General features: G+C 42.8%; 1 protein-coding gene across 2 annotated transcripts in view; it reads left to right on the top strand.

The window, feature by feature from the left end:
* The window catches only part of gpc5c (glypican 5c), an 89,011-nt gene that overhangs the window by 14,953 nt on the left and 53,614 nt on the right, over positions 1 to 20,444 (top strand). For both annotated transcript variants that reach the window (XM_035634887.2, XM_035634888.2), the window contains exon 3: positions 7,879 to 8,582. In XM_035634887.2, coding sequence (XP_035490780.2) covers positions 7,879 to 8,582 — 704 coding nt within the window. The remainder of the gene's footprint in view (positions 1 to 7,878; positions 8,583 to 20,444) is intronic.

Genomic DNA, 20,444 nt, shown 5'->3' with positions numbered 1-20,444 from the left:
CACATGTGATAGTATAGAGGCTGTCAGCCACAATTCTTTTCAGACAAGCACTGATAACCTACAGATGTCCTACTTTTATTCTGTTTAATTAGAGGAAATGTAGTACGGAGAAATGATGGCAGATTTTGCCTAAAATACAAAATAGTAATGGTTATATTGATGAGACTTAGCATGAGAGAAAGAGGGGCTGAACATTGCATATTGGCCAGACTTGCGGGGTCTGTGAAGGAGAGCTGCTTGCACTCGATGCCTGTGGGAGATCAGGGTGTGTGCTTAATATGTGCTTTTAATGCATAAGTGGATATGAGCGTTGCGATGTTCATGTCTCCGCGTTGTGACTCACACTGTTACTTCAGCTCAAAGTGGGTCAGAATTGGCCGTATTCCTCTTGTCTCTCACCACCAGCTCCCTTCATCACTCCTCCATTAATGTCAACTCGATTTCCTTTCATTACGCCCTGTGTTGGACAGTCCTCTCCTGCCTCTCCTTCCCGTTCCTCGCCTCTGTGGCTCCGCGCGCACCATTAAGGAGTCCCCACGGTAGTCTCTATACACTAATCCCCCAATTTTTCATCCCTTGTTTTTCAGAGCAGGAGGTAAAATAAAGGAAAGGAATGGATAGACACAGCCTTGTCTTGTATATCTGCTGTATCGTCTGCCAAAGTGAGCCAAGGTTTTACTTGGATCTGCTCTTAAATCAACCACCACGCAGTCACTGGCACATTTTTTAATACTTTAATGCATTTGGTTTCTTCTTCATCACAAACGTTTTTGATTTATGATTCAATTCGCCCCACAAACAGGTCGATGTGTTTTTGTGTGGTTTTTAAAGGCGTAAGCTCAAAGGCTTAGGCCTCATCAAAGAGTATTCTTGACCCATAATTGAAGCAGTGCATAAGTGACCCTCTCTGTGTGAAAGCTGAAAAATGAAAACAGGGGCCACACCTGCCAAGAAACGTGGAAAATTCTTCATTAGACTTTCCTTTCATCTTGGACTCCTTTCACACCTGAGAAGGGCCTGTTTTGTGTTACTCTTTTGTAAGCCTAAATGTTTCCTTTCTTTAAAAAAAAAGAAAAAGAAAATCTGGAGCACTGTTCCTTCCTCTGGTCGTCTCTAGTCATCATCATCTACTTAATGTTATGGGTTATTACCTTCACTATTTTGTTTACCTCAAAACTACACTGTCATCATTGTAGCCAGTTTTCGGAGAAAATGCCTCCAGTCTTTCAGATTCACTTCATCCTCACGTCTGCAGAGTACACAGTTACTGGCAGCTGATATGCTGTTGCATGTAATCAACAATCATCCTTATACAGTTACTCTTTCTTTCAAGCAGTTGAGTCTGAAGGTTTGTGTAGAAATACCACCGATATGTAGATATTAAACGTGCAGTCTCGGTGCTAATGAGTCAGATTGCAACCTTGAGTATTTATGTTTTTGTATTTAAGACACATTGCTGCTTCTTAGGACACCACCGAATCAAAAGAAACACTGATTCATGTGCCAATGACAACAAGAGAAATGGTGGTTCTATGTAGACTATAGACCTGTGGCCCCCTTAATGCTTAGGACCAGAGGTGCTGTCCATCAGTCTGTCAACAGGCTGCCCCCAGGCTGGCCCCCCACATCTCCCCTTTATGGTAATAGCCATTTGAACAACCTTCCCTCCCTGCTCTTCCCGTAGCCCCTCACCCACGGCCCCTGTGCTGTTTCCTCTGTCCCTGTCCCTCTCTCGTCTGCTCGTCCCTCTGCCTTCGATCATGTTTCCCTACCTTGGCCGGAGCACCAGTCTCCACCTTCACACCTCCTCTCTCTCTCTCTCTCTCTCTACGTTATAGCGCAGTGCAGCCGAGAATGCCCCTGGCATCTGTGGAATTGTTTATGTTTCAGAGTTTTGATATGGCCAGGCGGCCTTTTTTTAATTACTGGAGTACTGATGGAGAGATGAGGAGCTTTCTAACCCCCGTCTCCTTCTCATCCGTAGCCTCCTCCTGTTCTCCCTCTCAAGCTAATTATCCCACCTGTTAGCCCCCTGCAAGGCCAAGACAAGCACATGGGGATTTGCGGCTCGGGTTATCTGGAACGTGTTCACGCACATTTGCGAATGAATATGTGGGTTTTCTAAGCAGATAGTGGATTTGTGTACGGCTCAACTTCGCACGAACAGCTCGTCTGCGCCTGCGGGCTAACAGATGAGTCATTCTTCCACTTTAGACTGTAGACGTGAGATTTTGCCACATAAGTATGGCGAAACAACAGATTGATTAATCGACTTATTAATAGATTATTACCATTAAACTGTTTGCCGAAAGGTTAGAGGCTGGGGGAGTGTATGACATTGCAGCTCTCCTCTGTAACCTAAGATGACCAGTGCTGTGTGGGAGATGGGCCTATGTTCAGTATTTATACTAATTAAAACAAGGATATGTAATCTACACACGTGTCACTATGTCACATATCTTTGTGGTGACCTGTCTGAAACCCAAGCCTATGGTAGGATTAAAATGCTTTGCTGAGAAGATGGCTGGCCAGGTCCGGTTAGGACTGATTGCCAAGATAGGAATGGCCCACAGCTCCATGGTATGAGAACAGTGTCTCCTACCTCATTATCACAATATTACCGCATCTCCGAGCACATGACACCATACACACATATGCACACACACACACACAGGCCGACATGTACTAAAAAAAACCTGCATACATTACTGTACATGCACTCATGCTTGCACTCCATAAAACATGTAGCCCTCACTCTCTTTTTTTTAAGATTATTTTTTGGGGCTTTTTCCACCTTTAATTTGACAAGACAGCTAGGTGAGAAAGGGGGGAAAGACATGGAGGAAATTGTCACTGGTCGCATTTGAACCCTGGACCTCTGCGTCGAGGAATAAACCTCGAAGTACATGTGTGCCTGCTCTATCCACTGAGCCACCCCGGCCACGTAGCCCTCGCTCTTGACAGAAATATTCAAATGTATTTATATATTTTAAAACTCATGGCTACACAGTTGGTTTAGGATGGGGAAAGTTCTTGGGCCACACTAAATTTTCCCTGTTTATATCAGAATTTGCATAAATGGAAAATCAGGTACTAAAGGCCTTAACGTTTCCTTACAGCACATTTTATAACACTGCGACTTTCCATTTTACCCAGCATGTGATACAGCTAAACTCTGTCTTTAATTATTATGAGTTATATGTTTTTCTCGTTCTCCCTGTGAAACAATGTCAGATTGCTATTTCATTCCGCATAATTACGTGTGTCCAATGGAAACACAAAGCTACGGAGGGAAATATTGCATACATTGAATGGCTTTTGCAGTAACCAATAGCATTTATGTACGGCTCCTGGTGCCCCAGGTCATGACAGCAGCCTCGTCTCTTGTGGATAATACAGTCGGACGTCTCGCCACCACCTTCGCCTACGCCTGCAGATTCAACCAATCAATTGGAAAGGATATAGTTACCGACTGTGTGTCGGTCGGTAACTGGCAGTATTTACAGTCACGGGGAGGGAGTCAAGACTTTGAGCAATCATTATGATTGACAATATAAGATTAAAGTCATTGAAAAGACAGGGATTTCGATGTTTCCAAATTCCACCAGTTTCCATGTATGGTTTAAGAGCTATATTTGCCATATAACAAGATAAAATTTGATGCTGGGACACAGGATTAAAATCGAGAACATTCAAAAAATACATATTCAAAAAGTAAAGGTGAAAATACACTATAGTTGGATCATGATGCCACATTTGTTAGAGCAAACAAACCAAACACCTTTCTCGTCACTCACCTTAATCTGCGGGGACGAAATACATATTCAGGATTTTACAGGATTGAATCTGGGATCAGATCAACACAAGATCAATTATGATTCATTTGGATTCAAAGGTAAAGTAAACAAAAAAAATACAAAGTCACTGTTGGACATATTAACAATGCTGTTTATGGGTAATCATCACAGTTGCACTGTAGATTTCAGAAATTCTGTATTTGTAGACTAAAGTTTGGCAGACTGCTTTGTATTAAATATTGTCACTCCATCTCATAATGTTTCTTTTGAGGCTTTGACTTGCGCTTCTGCCAGTGTCCATCGAGACACTCCCACTAGGAGTCAGTGAATTCCAACATTTTTATGTTATAATAATTTTGTCTAACATCCCATAGACATGCCACGAAGTTCTGTTGATCTTACTCAATGTATAAAATGGCCTCTGGGTAGCAAAGGCAAGGAACATTATATTTGTGACTCAAATCACAGAGGCACCACTGTGCTTATTTTGACCCAGTTATTGTGGCAGCTTCACCATGGCGACACTTGAGCTTTAATTGTGCTGGTAAAACACTGGGTTGCCATGCAGAATGCAACGTGGAAATAACTTCTTATGATTAAAACCCTGTGATCTCAGAAAGTGGCCTTGGCCTAGCGTCGGTGGAAAGATATGGTACACGTTCCCATTGCAGAGACATAAATCCAACTCATTGTAAGCCACTGCAGGACAAACGCCTCCTCTGCATTGCCACCGCTGCTTTTTTATCTATTTAATACCTTGTTTATTCCGAGCAGAGAGCATGTCAAATGAACCCCACAGGGCTGCAGGCGAAGCAGGCCTGTTGTTTTATTTCTGTATTGTTAGCTCGACAATTATGTGTTATGAAAGTCAGTGTTTTTTAGGGCTTCCTCGCAAATTAGACATAATTGCTTCATGCAAAACAGCTCCAGTCCAGCCAGGCTTCATTTCCCAAGAGGCGTACTTGATGGGAGCCTGTGACATGGTAATGATAGCCACCCACAACAGTATGTCTGAATGGAGTGTGGTCAAATCCAGATTCAGACGGAACAGTGGTCAGACAGAACAATCAAGCCCAGTCGACTTTCATGCAGTGGTAGTTAGGACATAAAAAGCTCTCTTTCTTTGTTTTTTTGTTTTTTTGTTTTCAACCTGTTTCCCAGTCCTGGAAAGTGCAGTGAGAACCACAATGATTGTACTTGATTTATCGCAGAATAGGAGGCCGGATCTGTGCGTGGGAGACAACTTGATAGAGAACACAAAAGAATTGATGGTGGAAAATGAGCGAATCACCAGATTCACTCTCTTGTTTGTCAGAGGACCTGTGGAGAGGAAGAAAGGTGGATTCTTGTCCTACTCCTACGATTCAGAGAAGGACATGTTTGAAGTAACAGCCATGGAGAGACAGGGAAGTGCTCGGGACCCAGGGGCCAAATGAATCCAGATGTCAGAGCGTGTTCACAAGGTGGAGTCCACTTGTACAGTAGTTGTTTTTCCTTGTTTTAAAGTTCAGTCACTCTTTTTTTTTTTTTCCTGGCAACCTCGCACTCTCTCTTCCCTTTCCCCCCCTTTTTCGTGTTCACTCTGTGTCACTCTCTTGGCAAATATGTTTTTTTAACAAGAACAGAATGTCTTAAGGATTTAATGATCCTGTCACAAACCCTCAGCGAGATGCGCATCCAGTCATAGCCCCCTTTTTTTTTTTCAAATTCCGCCTCTTCTTTTTCGAGAGGCCTTTATTGGTTCTTCTGTCTACGTATCTTGATATGCAGAGTAAATTAGTTTTGTCTTTGTCCCCATCACGCTTCTCACTGAGGCAGATTAAGCGGCGTTTTTTTTTCTGAGCCTAATCATTTTATGAAATCATTATGTAATGCTGTGTAACCCAAGCCTGTGGATACGTCTTGTGGTGTGAACGTCTTGTGGCTATTGAGCCTCGCGGCCTGACTGGCAGGCGAGAGGACAGACCTCACGCTGGTACAAGCTCTACAGCCCCAGAGGCCCTGAAGTGGAACGGAGACTGCAACTTTACAACTTCTCTGCCAGTCTTATGCTGTTGTTTTTCTTTCCTCATGCCATTTCTTTTTTGGGGGGTTTCTCATCATGTTTCTCCTGTTTGTCTGTCATTAGCTGGACATGTCTGGGGAGCTTTCTAACTGCTCTCAGCCAGACAGTCAGACCGCCACTCGACACCCTCTGCTTTACAGTAATAGTCCCTAACAGACCATTACATCTCATGTCTGTCTGCGTTATTTCAGTCACACACATCACACTCCTCAGACCCCGTTTGACAGACTAGATCTTTAAATGTTTTATGAGCGGGAGCTGCGCCGAACACGACGATGGTGCTTTCTGGTGCGTTACGAATGACTGGTGCCTTTGACAGACCGTTGGGGAGTCCCTGTGTGTCACAGACAGCGGTCATATTAGTGCAGCTGTTGAGGAGGACATGACTGTTGTTATCCTTCTGTCTGTGAGCAAGGAGGGGCTGGACACACACACAGGCACAAACACACACACACACACACACACAGACACACACACACACACACACACACGCACACACACACACAAACACACACACACACACACACACACGCACACACACACACACACAAACACACACACACACACACACACGCACACACACACACACACACACAAACGCACACACACACACACACACAAACACACACACACACACACACACACAGACACACACACAGACACACACACAGACACACACACAAACACACACAGACACACACACACACACACACACACACACACACACACACACAGACACTCATTTGGTAACAGTCACTGTGCTGAAATACAGTGGATGCTCTCAAAAAGGTGAAAATGTTTTTAACATCAAGCAAACACATTTTTTAAAACTTAGATCAAACGTACATGTCTGTATGTATATACTGTATGTATATGCATATATCTATGTCTGTGTGTGTGCGTGCATGCCTCTGTGTATGTGGTGGTCTGGGGGGGGGGTGTATATATGTGTTCGCACCCTCCTTCTCTTGTCTCAGTTTCTGTACAGTTGCTACAGCTCCTTCGTGTCCTGGCATGCTTTTGAGCTGACATCACACCCCAGAGAAGAGCGTTGTGTCCTGGACACCAGTATAATCAACACACACACACACATGTACATGTACAAATAGTGCCATACAGTTGCACTCTGGGGGAGATGTGTGGAGAGAAGTAGAACAGGACGGTGTAAGATTAAGCAGTCAGGTGGTGGAGGAGAGATTGGATGAGTTGGCTGTGTGAAGTTTACAGCATGTGTGTCAATCGGCAAGAATGAGCATATTTCTTTTGAGGTCTGTTCATTTAAAAAAATTCTATTCTTTAAGAATAAAATTGAGCAGTAGGCCATGTCAATGAGCAATGAAAGGAGGGCAACTAAATGGGTGTACTGGAGATAAAAGAAGAAAAAAAAATGACGGGGGAAAAGAGTCACGCTGTTTTTTCCATATGTTATTTCTTTTCCATTTCTTTGTGTGTCCTCTCCCATTCTGTTTTACTGCTCTGTTACAGTACCTTGCTTGGCAAGAAGTGCCACTTCATTGGTGCTAATCAGCCTCTGCACTGACATCATTGATTGCTGTGTGTGTGTTTGGGTGTTTTGCTGGTTGGTTGCATGCCAGAAATCCCTGTAGAATCTACAAGTGTACAGTATTTGCCATAAAAAATACTGTTTTGCGCTCGTTGCTCATACCAACAGCATGTTTAAGTCTCTCTCTCTCTCTCTCTCTCTGTCTGTCTCCTTAAGACACACTTATTGGGGTGATGACTTCATACACAATGATATCCAACTGCATTAAAGGGGAACTTGACACTGGTTCTTCAGCCAACTTACTGATACACACAAGCCAAGCTTAGCGGGTTGGGAGCCAGGGTTTGGAAATGTGTTTTCATTTTGAATGCCTTACCCATGTCATGGAGAGCTTCTAGTTCGGCCATCAACGGTTTTAATATAAATGACTGAAATCAAGATTTGTCACCTGCTGTTGTCTTTCTTCCTGCTCTTTCTCTAATCTCTGTGTGCCTCTTCTGTTTGCCTTGCAGACATGTTCCAGTACCTACTGTCTTTCTCTCAAGGCCACCTGAGTTCTCTGTTGGAGGGAACTTACTCACCCCTGTCCCGCCACACCTTGCCCCATGTAAATCAGCTCTTCTCCTCGCTCTCCCTCTACCTCTGCGGGGCCAACGTGTCTGTGGAGGCCTCGGTTCAACAATTTTTCAACAACCTCTTCCCACTCGTCTACACGCGGCTCATAAATCCAGGTATTGAAGGCAGCATGACGGAAGCCAGTGAAATGGGTGACTGTCTTCGTATGATCAGGCAGGACGTCAATCCCTTTGGGCCTTATCCTGCTGCTATGGCCCAGGAGCTGGCTGGGGCGTTGGGAGCCGGAAGACAACTGGGTCTGGCCTTGGAGGAGGGCGTGGAGGTGATGAATGCCACCGAGCATGTCAGCCTAAGCAAAGAGTGCGTGAAGGGCCTTGTGAAGATGGTGTTCTGCTCCCACTGCAGAGGCTTGACGCTCATCAAGCCCTGCGTGGGATACTGTCTGAATGTAATGCGAGGCTGTTTGGCCAGCGTGTCAGAGCTGGATCAGCCTTGGAGGAGGTATACCAGTTTATTGGAGCAGCTAACCCACGCCATGGCCGGCCAGCACAGCCTGGAACTAGCCCTGCTGGAGGTCAGGGGCCGCGTTCACAATGCCCTGCTCTATGCACAGCGTCGTGGTCCACTCATCACTGCCACAGTGAGTACACAATGGAGAAACATAGATCAGCAGCTTTAATGGCACAAACCTCTAAGCCTTTCTTGCTTAACATCTTTGTTTTATACATATACTTTGGCAATGTTCAGTGTATTGATTGGAAAGGGTTTTCAGGCTGCGTGTGGGTTATGAGCTATTTTTTTCCACCAGTGCAACAACGAACCCTGCACTCTCCATTAATGTTTGCACAGTATTGTAACTATTCAGAGAAAAATAATGTTTATACTGTGAAAAATTTCAGCCTCCTCCAAAGAAACAGGGACTGGGCTGAGGTTAGAGAAGGAGTAATTTTCCAAAACAGCAAGGCAGATAAAAATCACCATTGCTGTTTAGAGTATTGCTGTAAGGGGATATTATAAATTCCTCATTGACTCTGATGAAAATGAGAAAAATCCAGGCTATAATGATTGGGTGCACTTGCATGCTGTGAGCACAACCATATGCTTTATGCTATATGTGGTTATAAGTTGGATGTTCACAACATGAAGACAGTTTCATGAATGGCTGCCAGACAGTTTGAAAAACTTTACTGCTGTTCTCCGTCTGAGTCTACAGTGGGAATTGAGCTTTTGTACGTACAAAGCAATATATAATGCACTTCAGATGCAACACACACTGATTAGTAGCTCTGTTTGCATGTAATTTACCATCTAAAATCAGGTTGGCCAATAAATACAGAACTCTGTGGTAATTATCATCAACTTTTAAACAAAACTCTGCTTTCTTTGAATACAAATTTAAAGGTGGAAACGTACGTGTAATTGAAAGGCAAGAAGAAGGTAACAAGCAGAGATTTATGTACGTCAAGAGGAACAAAACAAAATTCTCTCTGTAGCATGTCAACCAAACAGTCCCTTCTGCAGCTTCCTCCCCTAAATTTCAGGCCTGGTTGTCAACACAGGGTGTGTATTTGTTCATTTTAAATTAATGTGTAAGAGCACTTAATATGTCTGCCCTTGAACATGAGCTGGAGAGTTCTGTAGAGTGTTTTTCCACAATCTACAGTATAGTGGCCCCCCTATACTAAACCCGTGGCTGGACATGACTGTCCATTATTTCTGTTTCTTGTATTTGTCCTTGCCTTCCTTCATCTCATTAAAAGGGTTACAGACATGCGTCTTTATGATTTATATCCACCTTGAGATACCCAGTTGGACTATAGCCTTCTGTGATGATCTATGTTAAATATGGGAACATTGAATAGAAGAACAATGCTTCAAATGTTGAAAGGTTGTCTGGGGTGCAGTTGTTCTCTAAAATATTTAATGGAACCACTCATTGGAGCGGTTCCCAGAACCGGACTGGAACCAGGAGACAACACTATTGAGGCCATAATGTGAAAAATGTCGGTAGATTACTCTTCTTGGCCATTTAGTTTGACATAAAGTAGCAATCCTTCAAATTATCTATTTTAAATTATTTTCACAGGCCTGTGATTACTTTTTAAGAAGAAAAAATGCATTCCTGCCCACCACTGTATATTTTTTTCGGAAAAAATTGTAATCTCCATTTTCTTTTTTGTATTTTACTGTATTCTTCAAAACCAAATGTTCAGGTGATACACCTATTGTAAGATTTAGTGCTTGGTCAGATGACATGCTTGATTGCATGTTCTTGGCTCGTATCAACAAGCCTTTCCTCAAGCTCAGCTTTCCACCGCACTCGTACAGTAGGTTTATTTTGCGGTCTGCGTTTCAAAAGGTCTACAATGTGGAGCAGTTGACAGTGTTGCCAGCAACGTAAAGCTTGGCAACCCTGTAAGCTTCTTAATTCGTCTCTCAATGGTTCTGCTCGCAAACTACTGGCGCGATCATCCAGACTTTAAATCTTAAATATCAAACATGTTTGATAGTTATTGGGGCGGCCCTGGTGATTTTGCCGGCAGTTCAGGAGGTTTAAGAATGGCTTTATAAACCCGTCACACTACCAGATAATCTGGGCTGAATGTCGGTACTGACCAAGGTTCCAGACCAGATTTCTCCTCCGAGTCTCGAGCGTGCAGTCTCATCTCATCGTACGTCATTTGATTCTGTTGGATTGCTGATGTTTCATGTTTTCTCTGTGGCATCTATCGCTTTTATATTTTTAAGCTGTTTAAGCAGGGCCATTATGATTATTGCTAATATTTTGACCCTGTTGATTTAGTTCCCAACCACACAGCTTGTTAAATCAAGTATGTTTAGCAGGCAAATCTCAAAGTTGTTGTTATGCTTACGTCACTCGAGCACATTTATGTGCGACCAAGGAAAATGTCCAAAGCATAATAAATTCAACAATTGGAACTATAATAAATGAAGTTGACAAAAATACTGAAGATGTGTTGTGGACCTGTCTCCTAAAGTTTCAGTCTTTGCACGTTGATTTGCCAGCGTGAACTGAGACAGGCGTTTGCCTGGAGGGTGGAAAAATACATGTACAGTACAGAGAGTCTGGTGGAAAATGGTTGGCAGCGACATGAAATGTCAGTAATTTGTAGTTAATGGGCTTAAACATGCAAAACTACTGGTGTGCTCCTTTTAAAGTTGTGGTGAAGCATCAAGGCTTCAATGACTCTACAATAAACACTCACATTAAACGGACCAACGGCACTTACTGTATACACACATGCACGTGCAGACGGCGGAGTGGTGGTTGGCGTGTTTAAAGACTGAACTAATACAACTATGCTGAGAGAGACCCAGCTTGTATTTTGTGTGCATATGTGTATATATACGTGTGTGTGTGTGTGTGTGTGTGCATATGTGTATATATACACGTGTGTGTGTGTGTGTGTGCATATGTGCATATGTGTATATGTGTATATATACGTGTGTGTGTGTGTGTGTGTGTGTGTGTGTGTGTGTGTGTGTGTGTGTGTGTGTGTGTGTGTGTGTGTGTGTGTGTGTTTGTGTGTGTGTGCCTGCTTGGTATTCATGGGGTGGCAGGCAAACCGGGAGCAGGGAGACCAACACGAGGACAAGTGGGACAGATTTGAAAGGGTTCCAGCTAGGCCATACAAACTAGACCCAGCCAGCTGGAAAAAAAGACCCCAGAGAATTGCTGCTGGAAAAAGGAGGTGGCCCCCAGACGAACACTGGTTGCTCCCATTTTCTGTGCTCTCATACGCTTCACGCAGGCATTCTCCCGGGCTGGAGTGCAAACACTCGCGCACGCACACACACACACACACCCAAACAACACCCATGGCCTTTTCAAATCATGGGATGGTTTTATAAACCCACAGTGGCCTGTCGAGGAAAACTGTTACGGCTCCAGTGCACAACTTCGAGCTATAGCCACCTTCAACCTTATCTGTGCCCCCACTTTCACAGATGAAAACCCCATTTTAAACACCTATTTATATTAATGTACAATAACATGAAAATACACTTTTATAAGTGTGAAGTTGAAAGTCTTTTTTTTTTTTTGCAGAGTCAGAATATTATATGAAGCTGTTATTCAAGGAATTATTGTGAATGTGTGGTTTTACACTGAGATATTATCCCAAACCATTTTGTGGTTGCTCCATCTCTCACTGAGAGAGCTGCAGACTACACAGAGTCTGCACTATATGTTGCTGTACGTCATAGGGTAGAACTTGGGTCACAACGCATATATTCTCGCGCAAACACACACGCACACACCACCACATCATGTGCAGGTATCAGGTTTTTAGAAGTACTGTAAGGAGCCTCGATGTATGGCCCACCCTGTGACAATACTAACAGTGCACGTGAGCCTGAAAGGGAGCTATTGATAGTTATGTGGGGCAGCGGCAGGATAGATTCTGTTTTAACACATTTCTGCTCTTATTGAGATGGAGCGTGAACGTGGCTCCGAGGGAAGTGGTTATGGATAGCGGGGGAGCCCGGGGCTGGATTATGTTGAGTAGACACAATTATGAGAAAATTGGGAAATGTCCAGTGAAAGTGGTGACTCCTATTGGGCCCCTGGTAGCTCAAATGTTGCAGTGAGGTTTTCTCCCTATGAATACTGCACTGTTGAATCCATTTTAAAGTTTCTCCCTCCAGGGTCAGCCGTGCTTGAGAGGCCACAGACGGCTGTTTATTGACATGGCCATAAAAATTATATGGCTCGTATGACCCAGAGGGTCCCTCTATATCTCCTACGTGCTAAAGATGAGTAGACTCCTGGATAAATCTCAACACTGAGAAGCACGCACTGTATGTGTCACTCACACCTTCATCAGTTCACTCACTCAGAACTTTGTTGTCAGCTTGTGAGAAAACAGTAGCAGTGGTCCGGATCGGAGCAGTGTATGTGCAGGTCTACCTGATCCGCTTGTTGGTTTTACCCCACCTTTTCATTACGGCCTCATGGAGGAACCATAATAGCAGCCTGGGCCTTTAGATAATGGAAACAAGGGCCAATGGGATGACTGAAAGGTTTCCATTCACCATGGCGGCACCTCCGTAGACTGCAGTGGCATGCATTGCAAAATCCGTGTTCTTTTTTTCTCGAGCCTCCAATAAAATGAAATATTATCACTGGTGCGAAAACAAACTTTGTCATTATCACAATTTCAGATTTTACTTTAACTGTGTCATTATCTGAAACCATGTATTTTCAGGGTTTAGCATAGGAGTGGGCAATATATATATACACTACCAGTGATAACACCAGTGATATTTGATTCGAGAATCTATATGTATATATATATTTTAGGTTAAAAATAATGTTTTTAAATATGTAGAGTATGTATAAAAACAGACATTCTTATCTGATTTTATTCTATAGAAAGTTTCTAAATATATTTTTCATAAGTACAGGGGTTGTGGTATATTCCAAGTTGCTGTTTTACCTCAGCATCATTAGACATCAAACATTTGCATATTAAAGACAAGAAGAGGAGGGAAGACGGTTTCAACAGTTTTGATTTTGATATTGTGCCATTGTACTGTTTATTTCAGTGTGCAGTTTAGATGTTGTACTTATATATAATGCAGGTTAGGACAAAGGTGACACTATATTTCAAGGTGTTATAATGTAAAATGTACAGCTAATAAATGAAAACAATACTTACCTAGTTGTGCAGGTAAGAATAGAAGTAGGGTTGAAGTTTTTGAGATACTCTGACATCGGCTGCTGAGAAAATCTGTAGAGGTCACCTCATATAAAAGGATCAGCAGCACAGGCTCAGGCCTTTATGGGTTTTGAATCTAATATTTGAGCCTTAGCAGAATGGTCGCTGACGCAAAATGTGCTCATGGCCAATCTATACCTTTAAGCCATCAGTCTAAGTTGTGTGTGCCTTTGGCACTGAGTCTAACCCTCAAGCTGACTGAGGGACTTACTCAGCACTCCATTAGCTAATGATGTTGGGGCGCAGCCTCTCTTCTTCTTAGTCAACACATCTTTTCCTGCTCTCCTCTTCCCTCTTTTTGTACTTTTTCCTTTCCTAAATATTCTGCCAGCATGTAGCAGCTCTCATTCCTCAACCGCTGCATTTCTTCCCCTGAAAAATGTAGTTGTAACAGCAAGCAATCACCGTGTGATTGATTGCCGGGCCATTAAATGTGGATCCGACCATAAAGCAGTGACCCCTGGCTATGACCGGTACAATCATATCATTTCAGGAATCATGTAATTTCTTGGGTATGCAGTTGATGAAATGTTGGGGAGACTAAATAATGTGGGGATTTCCCTCAGATCCGGAGGTCTACCGCTCACATGGACTGTTTCACACAGAATCAGAAATGACAGAAGACAGAGAGAGAGAGAGAGAGAGAGAGAGGGACGTCAGCAAAGGAAAGGGGGATAGCAGGCAGACAAATTGATGTTGTCATTTGTGGCACTGATCAGCAACAAATCTCAATGTTTCTGCCCCCAGGCCTTCATCTGAATTTGCCAATAAAGCTTCATAGTGACAGAGAAAAAAGATTCCATGGCTTGGATGTGTTTCCACCTCGTACTGTATCTGGTGAATCAGGGCACCTATAAATATCACCACACCCAAATATCCCATCAAAAACATGGCACCTCATACTGGAAACGGCTTCACCTGGTGCCTGGCTGCCCGCTCGCTTGGTGTTTGAACACCTCTAAACTGGAGCTGGCTGGCATTGTCATGCAGCAGCTGCTGTGAAGTTAACATGCATGCCCACTGCATCTGTGTTATGATTTTTGTGGTAATCGCTGCTTCGTTGGGAGACTTCAAATGGACATGTGGACTTGGAAGTCTCAACCCGCAGGCTTATTTTCCATCGCTTGCGCGCGTATGTTCCGCCGTATCACAGACACAGACAAGATGAACTCGCTTGGCCTCCCTCGGTGTCTTCCTCCCGCCCGCTCTCCTCCGTCCCTGCGGTTTAGCAGCACTCAAGTCCGCCGAGACATCTTGCCACATTCTGTGTCTGTAATCCTCGTAAATTTGTTTACAAAGACGGACGAATGTTGTCAACAAACTCCACAGTAACACCCATATTTACAAGGGAAAACCAAGAGCCTCTCAGTTTTAGATCATCTGTGAGTGATTTGATTCAGGGGGAAAACAAGCCTCGGTGAGGATAGAGAAACTCGGTGTTCTCTTCACTGATTGGAATCTCAAGGACTCCTCGCTGTGATATACGAGGAGTGAGTCTCTCTTTAATTAGCGCTGACATCATTTCGGATAAGAGAGGGAAAAAAGAAGAGGGGGGGGGGGGCTGCTTGACACAGGCTGCAGAGTGAAGGACCGAAGAGAAAGACAAAGTGAATTAGAAAGAAAAGATTGAGGCCTATAAAGATGGCAATGAAGAACTGGCAGGAGAAGAGACAAGAAGGCAAGGGGAGACGAGTACCGCTGTAAATCTTCTATCCTCTAGTATCGAAGGCTTTCTGGAAGAGGACAAGTGGCAAGCTATCACAATTAGCTTAGTTCAGGCGGTATTATGTGCTGAGTGAGATTGACGCTTTTCTTCCGTGGACTTTGGTGGACGGAAGAAAAGCTTTGGTGGACCTTGGCTTCGAGCCAAAGTCCACCAAAGAAAATCTTGGGATCTAAAAAAAAAATTCATTTTCACAGGAAGTCTTTCCCCTTTTCCTCAGACGTTTGAAAGCATTTACTTGTCGTGCCTTCTTATACCGTAAATCTAGAGAATTTCTGTCTGTCTTTCTGTGAGTTTAGATTTTTCTCAACAACCGCTCATGTATCTACTTCAAACTTAACAGGGTGTACTGTTGAGGAACCAGGGAAGTGAAGTGTTTTGTTTGTTGATTTATTAGTTTTTTGGAGGGAGAAGTGACCAAACACCACTTTTCATGAAGACATAGACGTTAAGAAAACGGCGGGTTTGCACTTCGAGGGCAGTGTAGCACCTGAACTGTTTACCGTGCGCACATGCCAATGTTTTAAGGATCGTGGAACTGAACTGTGACTGCACTTCCTACGCTGTCATCCAGACATTATTGGAGCAGAGCGGATGCAGCCAACTCCAGGAATAGCTAAAAGGACTAACTGACCACACACACACACACACACACACACACACACTGAAGCCTGGAAATAGCCTGTACCAACAGACACTGTGTGCAATGCACAAGTACAATGAGTTTAGGATGAATCTTAACCAGAAAAACACATTCATTTCAACACAGTGGTATGTAAAAGAAACTACATTACTACTGATGTTTGTATTCTAAGTCACGTAAATAAAAGATTCTTCGCAGACAAGTCTTCATTGTTCACTCTCTGACCCTTATTGGAGATGACCAGCATTTGACAGAATCTCTGCCTGCTCCACCTAGAAGCATTTGAGATGATATTTGGAGAGACAGCCACGCTGTTTCACTGGATTAAACTCTTCAGTTTTCTTGTTTTCAATCTCATTGAAGTTTGAGGCCATGATGGTCTTGATTAAGCTCGCCATCCTAAAAACCTACATCTGTCTCCGCGTGTGGTTACACATGAAACAATCCCCAACACTGTTGTTGAGGGAGGAGAGATACTTCTTCTCATTCCCTTAACCCACCCAGATTTTCCCAGATGGCCCGGGGTTTGAACTGGCAACTTTCCAGTTACAAGCCTTCTTCCTTTTACCTCACCGCTAGTCCTGCAGAGTTCAATATGTAAATAAAGAGGACAGACGTTTGTCATGTGGTTATATATGTGTGTGTGTATATATATATATATATATATTGTTGATCCTTAACGAGTTGGGTGTTTGTGGCCATTTGTTGGTCATTTTAAAAGGAGAAAAACAGGTATACTGTATTTGTTTTTCTTATAAATATAATAAAATAACCTGAGGCTCAGTGATCTTACCCAGCGGTCTAGTGGTGTCTGTGCTCTTCCAGTACTTGACTGTTACTTCCAATTACTTATGCACTTTATCCTAGTTGGTAAATTACGATGAATTAATAACGAATACAGCTAATAATGATTGTCTTCACTTTTTCTCCCTTCTTCTCGCTTGCTTTTTAGGTCTGATGGTTGGTTTTATTTCTGGATATGTCACTTAATTCACACAATTCTGATAGTATATGATGAATAAATACAATTCCATAAGACCCGGTTGAAAATTGGATATTGTTTTAGCCAGGGTCAAGACTGTTAATATAACACAATCTCAGTATGTTACTTTTTATTTCATTTTTATACAACACACTTGGCCTCTGGGAGTTTTTTTTAAAGCTATCCTCTGCTCAACCACCGGAGCCGTCAAAGGCCAACTGTTGTAAAGGGAACATCTTTGTACCTTTGTTGCTCATGAAACAAGAGTTGGCTCCACCAGAAGGTGAATTTATCTGTTGTTCACTTTGGCCGAGCCGACGAATATAGTAGTGTTCCTTGGGTTATTGCATTAGGCAATGTGTATGCACACTTAGCAAACAAACTATGGAAAAGTGGAAGGGGGGTCGGGGGGTCTTCACTGACGGAACAAACCCTCTCCATCCCACAATTCTGTGAGCTTGGGGTGAGAAGGGGCTGAGAAAGTTTCCTCGGCTTTACTGGGTAATCCCTTGATAAATAAACTCTGAAGACAAGACCACTGCTGCTATCTGTAAGCCAATACTCCCCGAGAGGAGGGATGGCCCTGGGCTTGGCTTGCTTGGAGCTGATTCTCTTGCTGTGTTCCTCTTGCACATTCTTGCCTCAGGATCATATATGCATAGAATAAAAGGTTTTAGATATACACACACACACACACACACACACAAACACACACACACACAAATCTGAAATTAAACGCATGGAAACACCTCTTTTCAATAAATATTCAGACATTAGTCCACTCAAACCAATTTTTTGTACTACTTTGTACGCCTTGTAAACCCAAACAGCAAACAGTACATCACATGATTTACAACAAGTGGCTGTGAAGCATTGGTGCAGCAGTTAAAATCACATTTTATCGGATGGCTCAAATGTACACAGAATGCATGGCTCGTAAAGTCTTTCAAAAGCGACCAACGTGCCTCGCCCCAATCTTCCCCCTCCATCGGTGTCTGTCCTCGGGCAATCACATAAGGAATGCCCCAGGAAATAGCTGAAATTGTGAAGGTATAACAAGGGCAGACAGGTGGTCACGCACACACATACACACTCAAAACCAAGTTCTCATGCTGTGCCCAAATGGGATTTTCATTCTCACGCCATCATCAGGTCAGGAGATAATTGATTTATGGCCCCGTCCGAGCTCATGTCGTTATTCAAGCTGTTATCTGATTGGCCCTCAGGATTATGTGGGCACAAGATCCAACCTGTAAGAGCAAGTCTCCATTTCACAAGAGGACCCATCATGAGGATGGTTTATTTTTCCTACGATGACTTTGTGTTCTGTTTACACTGTTGTATGTTTTGTTAGGCATAAGAATCATTTGTGTCAGTGGGATTGTTTTGAAACGCAGGCCTTCCTCCGGTCTCCTCTGGCCTCTTCAAAAGTAGCACATTTCTGAACATCTTCTCTCTGGTATTTGTTGTAAAAAATAATGCAAACAGAACTGCGAGTGACCTTCTTTTTATGTTCATATTTTACTCTGGATGTTTACATTTGTGTCTCGGAGAATAACAGGGTGTCACACAAAGGCAGGTGAGAAATGGCACTGGATTTAAAACTTTATTTTTGAAGTAAGCCTTTTTGAAAGTTCACAATGTCAGGATTAGATCATGTCCTAATCTTCCATTTATCACCACTGCAGAGACATGGTAACCTGTAGCTCCTCCTTTTTTTTTGTTTAAATTTGTCATGTACTGATTTAAAAGTATTACTATCATGAAAGATATTTGAAAATCAGTGTTGTGAGTGAGGCCCAGTTAAAAGTTTTAGCTTTTTTAAACCACTGGCACCATTTCATAACAACTCCCCTATGGACATGTATGATATATTTTTGTCTGTACACTGCATGTGCGTTGTTGTTGTGTGTTAAAATCTACTGAGGTGCATTTAACAGTTTGAAGGGCTCCTTGATTCTCTTTAACTGCCCCTCTGCACTTATTAGGTCTGTGACTGCGTTTCCTTGGGGTTCTATAGTAGCATATTTTTTTGCCACCATTTAGGTTTTACATCAATTGAGTCCGGATGGTCTTTTGAGAGTTACAGCCAAAATGCCATTATACTGTAATTTGTTGGTAACACTAACCAACAGAGGAACAAAGTACAAAGAATGCAGCAACATGATAAAAAATAGAGGATAAAACATTCAAAGCGGACATGAGACATCATAAACATACGGTTTCCTCAACCAAAAACATTAACTATTGTTACAGACCCGTCTTGGCTCTGCTCAGCCCCGTGCACACCTTCCCATTGCAGTGTGCCAGCTTCACCACTTTCATACAAACACACACTCTTCAACACGCACAGTACTGTAGACCTCCCAGACACTGTCTGGACATGATGTCATCAGACTGTGAGTTGTCTGAAATATGCATTTTTGATCTCAGGGATATATTAAATAGAAATATATATATATTTTACTAAATAAGGAAGAGATATAATAAGTGGTTCATTTCAACACCATCTGTGTACTGGCCAAGTTCTTTAAGTATTCATGCATTTAGTTAGTTAAACAGATTTAAATATAGGTTTTTATTATTTCTTGCAATTAACAATGTTTTACTGGTTAGTCTAATTTTGTTGCTACACACACTGGCCTTACTGTCTGTGTTTATAATGCTATTCCAAGCAATTCCCTTCCATTATTCTTGCTCAAATCCTTTTAATTTTGAAAACTCGGTTTCATAAAATAATCCATTTTACAGGTTTAACATTCACACGTGCTCTAATAAATGTCTGCACACATCATGTGTGTGCAGACGCTGTGCACATAAATTACAAAGTAACTGTCTGCAGAAGTTATCGCAGCACCTGTGTCGAGCATGTGGCCCGGTGTGTTGATGGGCTGCACGGACAGAATGGCTGCCATATTCTAACTTCTCTGACAACCACAATGTAACGTGTGTGTGTGTTTGTGTGTGTGTGTGTCTGTGGCTCGTTTGTGTACGTGTGGCTGTGTGCGTATGCGGCCGTGAGCTGCTCCTACCACATGTGAGCATGTTTTATTGGTCCAGAGGGAGTTAAGGTTAATGCAATAAAACAACCTCTCCCCGTGCCCAGCGTCTGCCTCCAGATAATTTAAGACCAGAATGTCGTAAAAAAAAAAAGTGGGAGAGAAAGGCCAGAGTGAAGACTGAAGTGCAGACAGTGCAATGAAGAAGAGAAATGTTCAGGTATTTAGTTATACTGTTACAAAACGTCTCTTTGGTTCAATCCCCCCTGCTCAGAGTAGCTATTATATGAAAACTTCCATTCAATCTCAATTTATAAGGCACGTGAGATGACTGATCTGCTGTTTAACATAGACTTCAGCTGCTTCCAGAATCACTTATCCAAACTCCGCCCAGCATGTGAAGATACTGCTTCA

This window comes from Scophthalmus maximus, chromosome 5 (genome assembly GCF_022379125.1).
Source record: "Scophthalmus maximus strain ysfricsl-2021 chromosome 5, ASM2237912v1, whole genome shotgun sequence".
NCBI lineage: Eukaryota > Metazoa > Chordata > Actinopteri > Pleuronectiformes > Scophthalmidae > Scophthalmus > Scophthalmus maximus.
This window is presented reverse-complemented; position numbering and strand designations above follow the sequence as displayed.